This window comes from Esox lucius, chromosome 9, assembly GCF_011004845.1.
Source record: "Esox lucius isolate fEsoLuc1 chromosome 9, fEsoLuc1.pri, whole genome shotgun sequence".
In the NCBI taxonomy this organism is placed as follows: domain Eukaryota; kingdom Metazoa; phylum Chordata; class Actinopteri; order Esociformes; family Esocidae; genus Esox; species Esox lucius.
Window position 1 is genome coordinate 3541662 of NC_047577.1, and position 13291 is coordinate 3554952.

Below are 13291 nucleotides of genomic sequence, written 5' to 3' on the forward strand. Positions count from 1 at the left end.
CTAGTGAAGGCATATCTTTATCATTTTAATCCAGAGTAACATAAACTAGTAAAGGCATATCTTTATCATTTTAATCCAGAGTAACATAAACTAGTAAAGGCATATCTTTATCATTTTAATCCAGAGTAACATAAACTAGTGAAGGCATATCTTTATCATTTTAATCCAGAGTAACATAAACTAGTGAAGGCATATCTTTAATCCAGAGTAATTTACCCGAGTGAAGGCAATTTACATCATTTTAATCCAGAGTAATTTACCCGAGTGAAGGCAATTTACATCATTTTAATCCAGAGTAATTTACGCGAGTGAAGGCAATTTACATCATTTTAATCCAGAGTAATTTACCCTAGTGAAGGCAAATCTTTACATAATTGTAAACCAGAGTAATTTACCCTAGTGAAGGCACATTTTTACATAATTTTAATCCAGAGTAATTTACCCTAGTGAAGGCACATCTTTACATCATTTTAATCCAGAGTAATTTACCCTAGTGAAGGCACATCTTTACATCATTTTAATCCAGAGTAATTTACCCTAGTGAAGGCACATCTTTACATCATTTTAATCCAGAGTAATTTACCCTAGTGAAGGCACATCTTTACATCATTTTAATCCAGAGTAATTTACCCTAGTGAAGGCACATCTTTACATCATTTTAATCCAGAGTAATTTACCCTAGTGAAGGCACATCTTTACATCATTTTAATCCAGAGTAATTTACCCTAGTGAAGGCACATCTTTACATCATTTTAATCCAGAGTAATTTACCCTAGTGAAGGCACATCTTTACATAATTTTAATCCAGAGTAATTTAACCTAGTGAAGGCACATCTTTACATCATTTTAATCCAGAGTAATTTACCCTAGTGAAGGCACATATTTACATCATTTTGCACACCAGCCTCAACAAATGAACGGCAATCTTGGCATGGAAAACGAGCTGCACAGCATCACAGGTCCATGAAGGATTAAAGACATTCCAACAGGATGGTCAACAACATTTTAACACATTATAATGCTTTATTTAAAGCAGAAAATAGCAACCACTGTGGTGAGATATAAAGTATTATGTTAAGGGTTTAAATCTCCTGAGGCACTTAACGACACTCCTCAAAAAATGAAGGGAACACAATCATCACAGTATAACACCAAGTCAATCAAACATCAGGGATATCAATCTGTCCAGTTAGGAAGCATAAGCGATTGTGAATCAACGTCACCAGTTTTGGTGCAAATTAAAGTGACACGGGGGAACTGGAGAGGCAACAGCAAGACAACCCCCAATAAGGGAATGGTTTTGCAGGTGGTGACCACAGACAATATTATAGCAGCGTAAAACCTTGGGGCTGAGACAGCGGGGTCCAGTGACACTGTGGCCCTATCTGGGGGAAGCCCCAGACAGGGCCCAACAGGCAGGAAGTCAATCCATCCACATTGCCAAGCATCAACCAAAGGGACCCCCACCAACCGCAACCACCCTGAAATGAAGGCTGAGTATTGCCAGCAGAGTACAGCCCAAGTGCATGATGGGCACAACGGACAGACAACGACAAGCCAGTGACTCGGCCCCCAAATTGCATTGAAGCGAGGGTATCCCAGTAGTGATGAGAGCCCATCTGGCAAGACAGCAAGGCTGGGCAGTATCCAGCACCTCCAGGAAGGCACATCCATTCGTGCAGTCGCAAGAAGGTTTGCTGTGTCTCCCAGTACAGTCTCAAGAGCATGGAGGAGATACCATGAGATGGACAGGGCTGTAGAAGGGCATCAACCCAGCAGCAGGACTGGTATCTTATCCTTCGTGCGAGGAGCAACAGGAGGAGCAGTGCCAGACTACAAAATGACCTCCAGCGAGCTACTGGTGTGCATGTTTCTGACCAAACTGTCAGAAACAGACTCCATGAGGGTAGTATGAGGGCCTGACATCCTCTAGTAGGACCTGTGTTCACAGCCCAGCACTGCGCAGCTCGACTGGCATTCCCCAAAGAACACCAGAATTGGCAGGTCCGCCACTGGCGCCCCGTTCTCTTTACAGATTAAAGCAGGTTCACACTGAGTACATGTGACAGACGTGAAAGAGTCTGGAAATGCCGTGGTGAACGTTATGCTGCCTGCAACATCATCCAGATCTAACATGACCGGTTTGGCGGGGGGGGGAGTCATGGTCTGGGGGGGTCACACACACCTCAACGTGCTAGGCAACAGTACCCTGACTGCTGTTAGGTACTGGGATGAAATCCTCAGACCCATCGTCAGACCTTACGCTGGTGCAGTGCAGGACAATGCCCATGCAGTCTCATGTGGCTAGAGTGTGTAGGCAGTTCCTGGATGACGAAGGCATTGATGCCATTAACTGGCCCTCACTTTCCCCACACCTGAATCCAATTGAGAACCTCTGGGATTTTATGTATCGGTGCATCCAACGCTACCAAGTAACACCACAGACTGTCCAGGAGTTTACTGATGCCCTGATCCAGGTCTGGTAGGAGATCCCCCAGGACACCATCCGCCGTCTCATCAGGAGCATGCCCAAATGTTGTTGGGAGTGCATACAGGCATGTGGGGGGACTGTGATTTAAATTGTTTACTTAGATTTTCGGTATGAGTTTGAATCCAGCCCTCAATCATTTGGTGATTTTGGTTTCCATTGACCGTTGTTACATCATTCAGAAATTACACAATGTAAAGATTTTGACCTTTAATATAATTTGTTCATCGAGCCCCAATGTGTGATTTAAGTGTTCCCTTCATTTTTTGGAGCAGTGTATTTTTCTACAGTCCAGATACTGGAGAATAAATTCTGTAACATCATCATAAAAAACAACACTCTACAATCAAAAACGCTCCTGAACAAACGAAGGTTGACAAGCACTCCAAAACATGGACTGTGTGACATTTCACAAACGACTGCTGATTCTTTTGTCACCGTGGTGAGAACATTTCCAAAGTGGAACCTCTGAAGAACCCAATGTGGGTTAAAGGTTGTCCCTCAAGAGCCTCATAAATACAAGCTCTGATCACTGGGGACTCTGAGTGCTTAGCGAATGTTCACACCAGCGCGTGGAACCGTCCGGTGGTAAACCAAAAAAGAATACTGAACCTTTACGCACTGATATTAAACAACACTAAAGGCCTGATTGACATTACACAACAAACACTAAAGGCCTGATTGACATTGCTTTGACATTTTTTGTAAAAGAAAATAATCAGAAATTACATTTCTTCATCTCAGATACGAAGAAAAAACACCAAGGAGGATGTAGAACCATTCTCTTTAGCAACCTAGGTTAAAATAATGATGTTAAAATATTAAAGTACAACAGGTTTAGAGCCCGGTGCCAAATCATTCTGTTATCAACTCCACTGTTGTCCGGGCAACAAAACGTTACATTGACTGGTAGAATTCGTCCGGGTTCCGGAACGGCATTTTAGAGCCTTTAACCTCAATGGCGGTGTACGAGAGCGCCTCAGAAAAATCCCCATGAAATGTCGCTCCATACAGAAGCAAAACAGAGCCATATAATTAACAGATATTTGTACTGATTAGTTGTGAAAGCGATGCTGTACTGTGTTGTTGTGACAACAGATTGGTCGTCCACTTTCAGCCACATGATGGCAAATAAGAGGTGCATCTTCTGGTAGATGAGGCTTGAGCTTCGCTAATGATGAACACATTCTGGACCACAGGCCACAGTTAAACACTGACCTGTCTCAGGGTTACACAGTCCCACACAGAGCCAAGTTACGTTCAGCCACTCCATTCACAACATCTCTCCTGCCCTTTTCCCCAACGCAGGCCTCTTAGTGATTAGTGCACGGAGGTCAGAGGTCAGAAGTTAAAGGTTATATGGATCCGGTGACGGTAAAGATCCTGTGGCGTCCCATGAGGCCATAGCAACCCCCAAAACTCCTGACTAGCCTCCAAATCCCAAATACGGCATAAGTGCTTGACAAAACCCTGGGTGACAAACCCCGTCTCCCCTCGTCACTTGACTTTCCATCCGTCCGTCCGTGCCTCGTGTCTGGTCAGAGGGCTGGGCACCATGGGGTCTCTGGATACAGGACACAATGGACAGATCTGAACCTAAAGGGGCAGGCATGTGAAAGAGGTGTAGAAGCAAAGAGAAAGAGGGTGAATGAGAGGTATTAGAGGGTGGGATACAGATAAACAGGAAGAGAAAGAGAGAGACATAAGAAAAGGGAAGTTACAATGTGACAATGCATGGAAATCGCCACTGACAACTTCTAAACAATCACATGTGCACACGATAACACACACACACACACACACACATGCTAGCTCACACACACGCTAGCTCACACAAACATGCTATTCAGACAACTGGCTGGCCTTGCTGGAACAGACAACACAGTATGGCTTGTTGTGTGTTAGTGTGTTACCTTGTAGGGTCTTCAGCCAAGGATAAGGCTCCTCTAATGTTGATGATGTTTCTCTTACTCTCAAACATTCCATAACTCAGAGTCACCTGAAACAACATGACAACTGATAATTAGACTGTATTCTACACATTAACATTAGTTTCACAAGCTGTCAGTACAGGGCTTTCAGACTGCAGGCATACTTAATACAAGGGTGTAGCAGCTCTGTGGAGGAACCATGTATTGAATATGGATGTGAATATCTGGAATCTGTGGGGTAAATGTATGAGTATATCTGGTCTCTATATACCTGGTTTGGTATTTATGGGTAAATGTATGAGTATATCTGGTCTCAATATACCTGGTTTGATATATATGGGTAAATGTATGAGTATATCTGCTCTCTATATACCTGGTGTGGTATCTATGGGTAAATGTATGAGTATATCTGGTCTCTATATACCTGGTGTGGTATCTATGGGTAAATGTATGAGTATATCTGGTCTCTATATACCTGGTTTGGTATCTATGGGTAAATGTATGAGTATATCTGGTCTCTATATACCTGGTTTGGTATCTATGGGTAAATGTATGAGTATATCTGGTCTCTATATACCTGGTTTGGTATCTATGGGTAAATGTATGAGTATATCTGGTCTCTATATACCTGGTGTGGTATCTATGGGTAAATGTATGAGTATATCTGGTCTCTATATACCTGGTTTGGTATCTATGGGTAAATGTATGAGTATATCTTGTCTCTATATACCTGGTTTGGAATCTATGGGTAAATGTATGAGTATATCTGGTCTCTATATACCTGGTTTGGTATCTATGGGTAAATGTATGAGTATATCTGGTCTCTATATACCTGGTTTGGTATATATGGGTAAATGTATGAGTATATCTGGTCTCTATATACCTGGTTTGGTATCTATGGGTAAATGTATGAGTATATCTGGTCTCTATATACCTGGTGTGGTATCTGTGCTTGTGACACCAGCTGCAAGTTCTCCAAGTGGGAGTGGAACAGAGGTGATCGAATAAGCTTTGCCCCTAGCAACGCCTCGATGATGTATCCAACGGTACAGTCATCTGGGAGACGGATGCGATCAGCTGTCGCCGTGAAACGACCTCCACTGGAGAACGACAAAGAGACAGACAGAGAATGTCAACATGTGAAACTAGCCTCATGTGACTTCTGAAATAACAACAGAACAGAACCATTGCGAGTTTAACGCGCCGGGAGTTTAACGCGCCGGGAGTTTAGCGCGCCGGGAGTTTAGCGCGCCGGGAGTTTAGCGCGCCGGGAGTTTAACCTGGTGTGGATCTCAAAATACTTACACACACAAACACACACTCACAGCCACACACGCGTCCTCTCACCTGGCCCAGGGGATCATCCGGAGTGCGAGACCTCTGCTGACACAGAAACCAGCACCTCCTGTGGCAAACCAGAACCGCACCAGGCGCTGAAAACAAAACGCACGTGACCTCATCAACAGGTTGTTAACACACCTGCGGCAGACAACACCCACCATGTCACACTCCAATTATAAACCAGAACATACATGCATATTTACTCATTAATATAGAATACATTATATATATATATATATATATATATATATATATCTTACAAAGAAAAACATGTTTTTAATTCCTGATCCCACTTACCGTGTGGGCGTTGCCAAGCCTTTCGGTGGCCTCTATTGGTCGGTCAAGGCTTGGCCGGCCAATGTAGACATCATGGGAGTGGTTGTAGTGAGACAGAAGCTTCACCAGGGGGCGTACATTAACATAGTTATCATCATCCACATGGCAGAACCACCTGGAAGCGCAACAATTAGCCAGGCAAAGGATTATGTTTCATGAATAGAGTTTCACACCAGATGCTTCACAGACATTCACCCTAAAACGCTTCAAGAGCAAACAGTATCGAGGAACCTTCAACAACTGACTTGATGACTTCTCCAGCTATTATCACAATCAGTTCACTTTCGGACTACGGTGTTTGTCCAGACATGCACGAGTGTCTTACTTCTTGCCGGAGCTGATGAAGGTGTCATATTCGACGGCCATCTTACAAGAAAGAGCCTGGCGGCTATGTGCCGCAGAACAGTTGGTGCTGATCACATGTCTCCCTGTAGAACCAACGTCAGTAAATCAATCCATACACAAACCAAACAAACACTCCCTTAATCGATCAATTTGATTGTCACAATCACCTCAGTTGCCTACATAATACACATGTAAGCAAGAAATGTTTTCATTTTCTGTCAATGTCCAAAAGGGGCAAATTCCATAACAGGTGGTTCTGTGGTGATATCTCTGTGCGGAAAGAGCTTGGTTTCATTGGGGCGACTGCTGTGTGGAAACAGTTACCATGAGTCAGCATATTATACCTGTTATACCACTTAAATACAATACTACCCAGTAATAGCTACCCAGTAATAGCTACCCAGTAATAGCTACCCAGTAAAAGCCCTGTGTGAGTTTGTTTTATCGTAACTCACCCATCCTGTTGGTCAGCCAGTCATCTGCTTCATCAGTAAAGATGTATGTCTACAAACACAAACACTGAAGAGGTTAGTGTGTGTCAGTGTGTGTTTGTCAATGTGAGTGCTGTTAGTGTGTGTCAGTGTGTGTTTGTCAATGTGAGTGCTGTTAGTGTGTGTCAGTGTGTGTTTGTCAATGTGAGTGCTGTTAGTGTGTGTCAGTGTGTGTTTGTCAATGTGAGTGCTGTTAGTGTGTGTCAGTGTGTGTTTGTCAATGTGAGTGCTGTTAGTGTGTGTCAGTGTGTGTTTGTCAATGTGAGTGCTGTTAGTGTGTGTCAGTGTGTGTTTGTCAATGTGAGTGCTGTTAGTGTGTGTCAGTGTGTGTTTGTCAATGTGAGTGATGTTAGTGTGTGTCAGTGTGTGTTTGTCAATGTGAGTGCTGTTAGTGTGTGTCAGTGTGTGTTTGTCAATGTGAGTGCTGTTAGTGTGTGTCAGTGTGTGTTTGTCAATGTGAGTGATGTTAGTGTGTGTAAGTGTGTGTTTGTCAATGTGAGTGCTGTTAGTGTGTGTCAGTGTGTGTTTGTCAATGTGAGTGCTGTTAGTGTGTGTCAGTGTGTGTTTGTCAATGTGAGTGCTGTTAGTGTGTGTCAGTGTGTGTTTGTCAATGTGAGTGCTGTCAGTGTGTGTCAGTGTGTGTTTGTCAATGTGAGTGCTGTCAGTGTGCGTATTTCCTTGCGTGTGCTTGTGGGGGACCCCTACATTGACCCCTACATTGACCCCTACATTGAACCCTACATTCTACACCCTGAGGACTAGAGGAGATGGGAGAGGATCTGGTTGCTTTCAGTTGCTGAATCTTTCACCACAACAGAGGGCAAGGTGGGAGCTGGTACGACACTGGTTACTCCTTCTCAGATCGATCTCCAAAAGTCCACTGGGAGAGGGTCACGGGGTCAATCTGGGTTTTTATGAAGTGTGTTTATCAATGTGAGTGCTGTGTACTCACATTGACAAACACCTTTGGCAGCTGTGATAAGCAGTCAACTGCCAAAATAAAGGAAACCAATAAAATATGAATAGGTGTTCTGGTGGCTCGCCAGATTAGCACACTTCGTTTGGGAGTGAAACTGGAGAAACATAAATAAATCAGCAGCTAGCCAGTGTCAACTGAAACTGGAAACATTGTTTCAGCAGCTAGCTGGTGTCAACTGAAACGTAAGCGTCATCAGTTCACAGTTCTGTTTTTCAACACAGGTGACAGTGGTCCGGTTTCCCTCCTTTGATATGTTCCAGTATAATGCTCCCTTTTGAAATACACACAAATAGTGTGTGCGGTTAGTTTATCCACCAGAGTCCAAGGATGGTGTTGAGTGTCAGACAGACAGACAGAGCAGTTATTGAATCTGACCAAACTGTTTGGTGAACTATCAATCAGTCACCACCACAACAGCTGCTAAACAGGCTAGTGTGTCTCTGTGTGTTACGGTGTGTCTCTGTGTGTTACGGTGTGTCTCTGTGTGTTACGGTGTGTCTCTGTGTGTTACGGTGTGTCTCTGTGTGTTACGGTGTGTCGCTGTGTGTTACGGTGTGTCGCTGTGTGTTACGGTGTGTCTCTGTGTGTTACGGTGTGTCTCTGTGTGTTACGGTGTGTCTCTGTGTGTTACGGTGTGTCTCTGTGTGTTACGGTGTGTCGCTGTGTGTTACGGTGTGTGTTAGCTTCCTTCTGTTTGTTACTGTAGGTGTGAGTGTGTCGTTGTATTTGTGTGCATCTGTGTGTGTGTTAGTGTTCCATATACACACACACACACAGCCACCAATCACTAAAACACACACCCCCACTGACAGACACACACACACACACAGCCACCAATCACTAAAACACACACCCCCACTGACAGACACACACACACACACAGCCACCAATCACTAAAACACACACCCCCACTGACAGACACACACACACACACACATAGGAATTAACATACAGCTGCTATAGTTAACTAGATCTCATGGGGACAGTCTTTGTACTTGAATCTCTCGGACACATTCTTGGCATCAGGCCGACTCCTGTGATGTGTGTGTGTGTGGGTGTATGAGAGTGTGTGTGTGTGTGTGCGATGTGTGTGTGTATGAGAGTGGAAATAATATGTGTGTGTGTGTCAGCAATCAGACAAGCAGTAGCAGTCAGGCGTGACCCGAGGCAGACACACACACACACACAGATAACAATTCACACACACACAAATACCACCACACACAGACACACACAGGCGCTTCTGGAACCCCTGCCTAGCAGAGAAAATTAAATTATGCACATGGGAAAAACACGGACCGCTCTCTACCCCTTACCATGGAGGGTGCTGCACTTCTCTAACACACACACACACACACATACACACACATACACACACACACACACACACACACACACATACACACACACACACACACACATACACACACACACACACACATACACACACACATACACACACACACATACACACACACACACACACATACACACACACACACACACACACACATACACACACACACACATACACATACACACACACACATACACACACACACACACACACACACAGGTCCGTGTTTTGACGTCTCCACCTCTCTCCGCCAGGCTGCTGGTCTCACACTCATATTAAATAACACTGTCACGTGTGCGTTCGTCCGTCCATCCATGTGTGTGTGCGTGTCTGTTAACGTGTCCCTACCCGTGTGTGTGTGATTCCGTCCATCCATGTGTGTGTGTTAGTGAGCCTCGGTCTGTGCCCATGTGTTCCTCCAGCTGTGTGTTCTTGTCAGCCCATAGCGGAGCTCTGGAACCTTCAGAGAAAACCAGCTTGTGTGTGTTCAAATGTGCATATTTGTGTGTGTGTCATTGTTCAGACCCCACCACAGAGGAAACTTAGCTGGGGGGGGGGGGGGGGGCTAGGACTGGGGCTTAGTGGGCCAGCCAGGACTCCAGTTTTACAACACAGGAAACTACCAGAACAATACGAACAGAGTGGGTGGGTGGGGGGGGGGGGGGGGGGGGGGGGTAGCTGCATAAATGAAAATGACTGTCGACAGAAAAAAACAAGAAAGAAACGGAGGAACATTTTAGAAGGACCCAAAACCTACTTAAGTCTAGTCTAATACCTGACATCTAGTATAGTTTCAAAGTGCACTCTGGTTACACGATCCTCCACCTAGATCTTTTTCCAACTGAAAAGTCCCAACTTGCAAACCAATGATTGGTTTAGAAGACAAAATAAGAACAGTACATCCCCCTCCCAAAACGACCAGCTGCACCACAATCTCATTCTGATTGGGATTGTGTTTGGTGGTGACTTGTCTGAGACAAGGTGGGATTTGAGATTAAGTAAGAGAACTGTTTTGAACATTGGTTTTGAAAAAGCTTGGCAATTTCAACAGGGTTCATTGTGTCTCTGATGGGGGTTCACCTTCAATGTTCTTTAGTAGTCTGGTTCGATACCAGAATTCTGGTTACACACATACAGTTTAATACATCATAACAACTCCCAAGGTGACATTTTCAAAGGTATCTGTGGGTGTGTGTTTATGGTCTTAAAGATCACACACACCTTTTCACTTCCCACAACAGTTCCCAGGGTGTGAGAAAGTCTGTGTTTGTGTCTGTGTCTCTGTGTGTGTCTCTGTGTGTGTGTGTGTGTGTGTGTGTGTGTGTGTGTGTGTGTGTGTGTCTCTGTGTGTGTGTGTGTGTGCAGGTATTTTCTTACTCAGCAGTTTAACAGTATCTACAGGGGCAGGGAAAGCAACGTAATACACCTGAACGTGAGAACAGACTCGAAAATGGCAACAAAAAATAAACTAAAACACAGCACCTTTCCCTTCCTGTTACCTCAACATAAGCCAGGTTTGGTTTGCGGGATGCAATGAGTTTTCTAAGACCTACTAGACCAATGCTCAACCGTAATCAATTGAATAAACATGACAGACTATAGTTAACTTCGGTTATTCACTGTGGGACGAGCAAGCAGAGAAAGAAACAGAGAGATAGAGGGGAAAGAGTATGAGCCGGGTAGAGCGGGATGGCGTGGCGACGGCAGGGTCTCGCCCTCTTAGGCTCAAGTTTAACGTGTCGCCGTCTGACTTTCTCGCACAGCAATCGGAGCATGGAGGGATGAAAGCGAGCCGGCGGAACTAATGTGTATTTTTTACGGGTTGTCCAAGCATACCACACACACACGCACGCACGCACACTCATATGCAGGGAGGTCTTTCAGGGGAATTGGGGAACCCCCTGGGACCATAACGGACGACATCATGAAGCCTTCTGTTGCTCAGATATGCTGTTATTCTGTTTACTCTTTAGGATACATCACAGTCCACTAGTTCAACTTGGTTTGCTCTGCTACGGTTTTATTATCTGTACAGGCACCCTTCTCAAGAGCAACTTGAGGTTAGCGGTATGATGTGGTCGACAACCATGACCCGGTATAGTAAACTGCACTCACTGGAGTACTACACGGTATTCAACGAAGTGGTAGTCTGGTACTCAGCGAATTAGCTGTAAGAAAGGCATTCCGCTCAGGGTTTCTCACACACAGACGCGGTTGTTCATACCAGGGTTTTACAATCTCTCGTCGAAAGACAACGTAACAGCTATCAACAGTGCAGGTCGAAAAGTAGAAAAAAATAACTACCGCAATTTAACGACAACATAGCCTTTGCATGTATTAGGATTCAGGTTACATACTTGTAATTACTGCTTAATTATTCGTACGAGTACATTATTCTTTATACGTACTATGTCGCATAGTAGGCCTGTTCTTACCTGTTGCACGTCTGCATGCATTGGCATTGATTATCTACTTTCGCTAAGCAGTGCCTAATGCGCTAAGCCACTGTGCGTCAAAAAGTGTTTTTTTTCAATACCTGTTGCATGTTTCTGGATATCCATGTGTCCAGCAGTAGCTCAAGTCTAATGTGGTGGTATTTCTTGGTCGTCTTGACCGCTACAAACAGATCCGTCGGGCTGAGGTCTTCCAGTGGGGAGGGCTCCGTAGCCCTCACCCCTCTCTGCTCCACAGAACGCTTACCCCGGCTTAACTCACTGAAGTAAGCCGAGAAAACCTTCCCCTGGCCGGGCTGCGAGTTCTCCGCGAGCCGTTCTTCAGTTGGAACTTGGTTAACGGTTTTGTTGTTATCCACTTCATTAAAACTCTGCAGCGAGCGTTTGCCGACTTCTCTCCTGGTGGAAACGTCCTCCACGACACCCCCCCGGTATTTGTTAATAGCTGCGAGAACAAACATCAGCACTAGACAGGTGAACGACGCTCCACCAGTCGTGAAAACCGTGCATTTTCTGCCGATTCCGTTTGACATCTTTCTTTGAGTGTACAAATCTAAGACAGATAGTGGAAAATCTGATTAAATGGTGAGCACTAAAAGCCTAGACTATTCCATTCCGACAAAAATCTGAGATTATGGAGACATTTGACAATTCATCCTGGCTTGCATGCTGTCTTTCTATCTCTCGCTTTCTCAAATATTTATAGTCTAGACAAATTGAATTTTCTGCTCTTGTCCACCACTTAAGGGGCGAGAGAGCCACACCAGTAGGCGGAACTGGTCTTCTCTCCTTCCACTAGGACCGCACACCGTCTGGGAGTGACGGAGAAGCAAGAGGCGTATTTTAGTAGCCTAACATAAACGACCTATAATTGTACTCAGTTGTGTAAAGCTAATTATTATTATACATATAATCAACTGTCACTTGTATGTATTATCATTTATGTCACACACATTCGCTCTAATAATGTAAATTGACTCAAACATTTAAGACTTTTTTGTTTATTTTGGGGGGGGGGGGGGGGTAAAACATTTATTAATATGAGAGTTGCTAATGGCGGGACAATAAACGGTTGCCTGTTATAAAGCCAGGCACGTTCAGCTCAGTTCTGTGTTCTGGAATGTTGGCGGCCGCGGTGCCTCGCGGACAGATGTTGGAGCGACGCGTGAGTGACACGTGTGTAGTGCTGCCAACGAAAGTACATGACAGATCACACACACACACACACACGTTTCCAATAGTTGTGCCAGTAAACATGGTTTCAGATCTAGTGATCTGTAGAATGTTTCCTCTTCCACAGTACAAAGCCTTTTTTCACGAGCCTGTTCTCACCAGACAGAGGCCAATATAAGACGTTTGTCAGGGTACATAAAACAACCTACCGACTGGAGGCTAATGGGTCACTATTACACCTGAACATACTGGCGAAATCCTGTTGTTTTGTGAGTGGGTAGTTTCTCTGCTGACTTTGACCCTTAACGATTTTAGTTAATTTCCACGTTGTGATCTGTTTTGAGTCTTTACTAAAACTGGAACCTGACCTTTATTGTTTGGAATTAATGTCTAATCC

General features: G+C 44.5%; 1 protein-coding gene across 2 annotated transcripts; it reads right to left on the minus strand.

Moving 5' to 3' along the window:
• Positions 1-2698: 2698 nt before the first annotated feature.
• LOC105005737 (beta-1,3-N-acetylglucosaminyltransferase lunatic fringe) lies at positions 2699-12523 on the minus strand. Of its 2 annotated transcripts, none has more exons than XM_029122502.2 (8): positions 11805-12523; positions 6897-6945; positions 6422-6524; positions 6058-6211; positions 5767-5852; positions 5354-5519; positions 4402-4487; positions 2699-4052 (listed from the first exon to the last, which is right to left on the minus strand). In XM_029122502.2, exons 1-8 carry the CDS (start codon positions 12252-12254, stop codon positions 3986-3988), a joined length of 1161 nt encoding a protein of 386 aa, XP_028978335.1. In that variant the 5' UTR covers positions 12255-12523; the 3' UTR covers positions 2699-3985. The 2 variants fall into 2 exon arrangements, with proteins under 2 accessions (XP_028978335.1, XP_028978336.1); XM_029122503.2 differs by having other exon boundaries at positions 2699-4084; positions 11805-12521.
• Between the last annotated feature and the right edge of the window lie 768 nt (positions 12524-13291).

Excerpts from the sequence above, each read along its gene's own strand:
- LOC105005737 (XM_029122502.2), bottom strand. The coding sequence starts at position 12,254 with ATGTCAAACGGAATCGGCAGAAAATGCACGGTTTTCACGACTGGTGGA. Across the intron at positions 6,946-11,804 it reads TATCCAGAAACATGCAACAG|ACATACATCTTTACTGATGA; the intron begins GTATTGAAAAAA and ends TTGTGTTTGTAG. Across the intron at positions 4,053-4,401 it reads TTGGCTGAAGACCCTACAAG|AGACCCCATGGTGCCCAGCC; the intron begins GTAACACACTAA and ends TCCTGTATCCAG.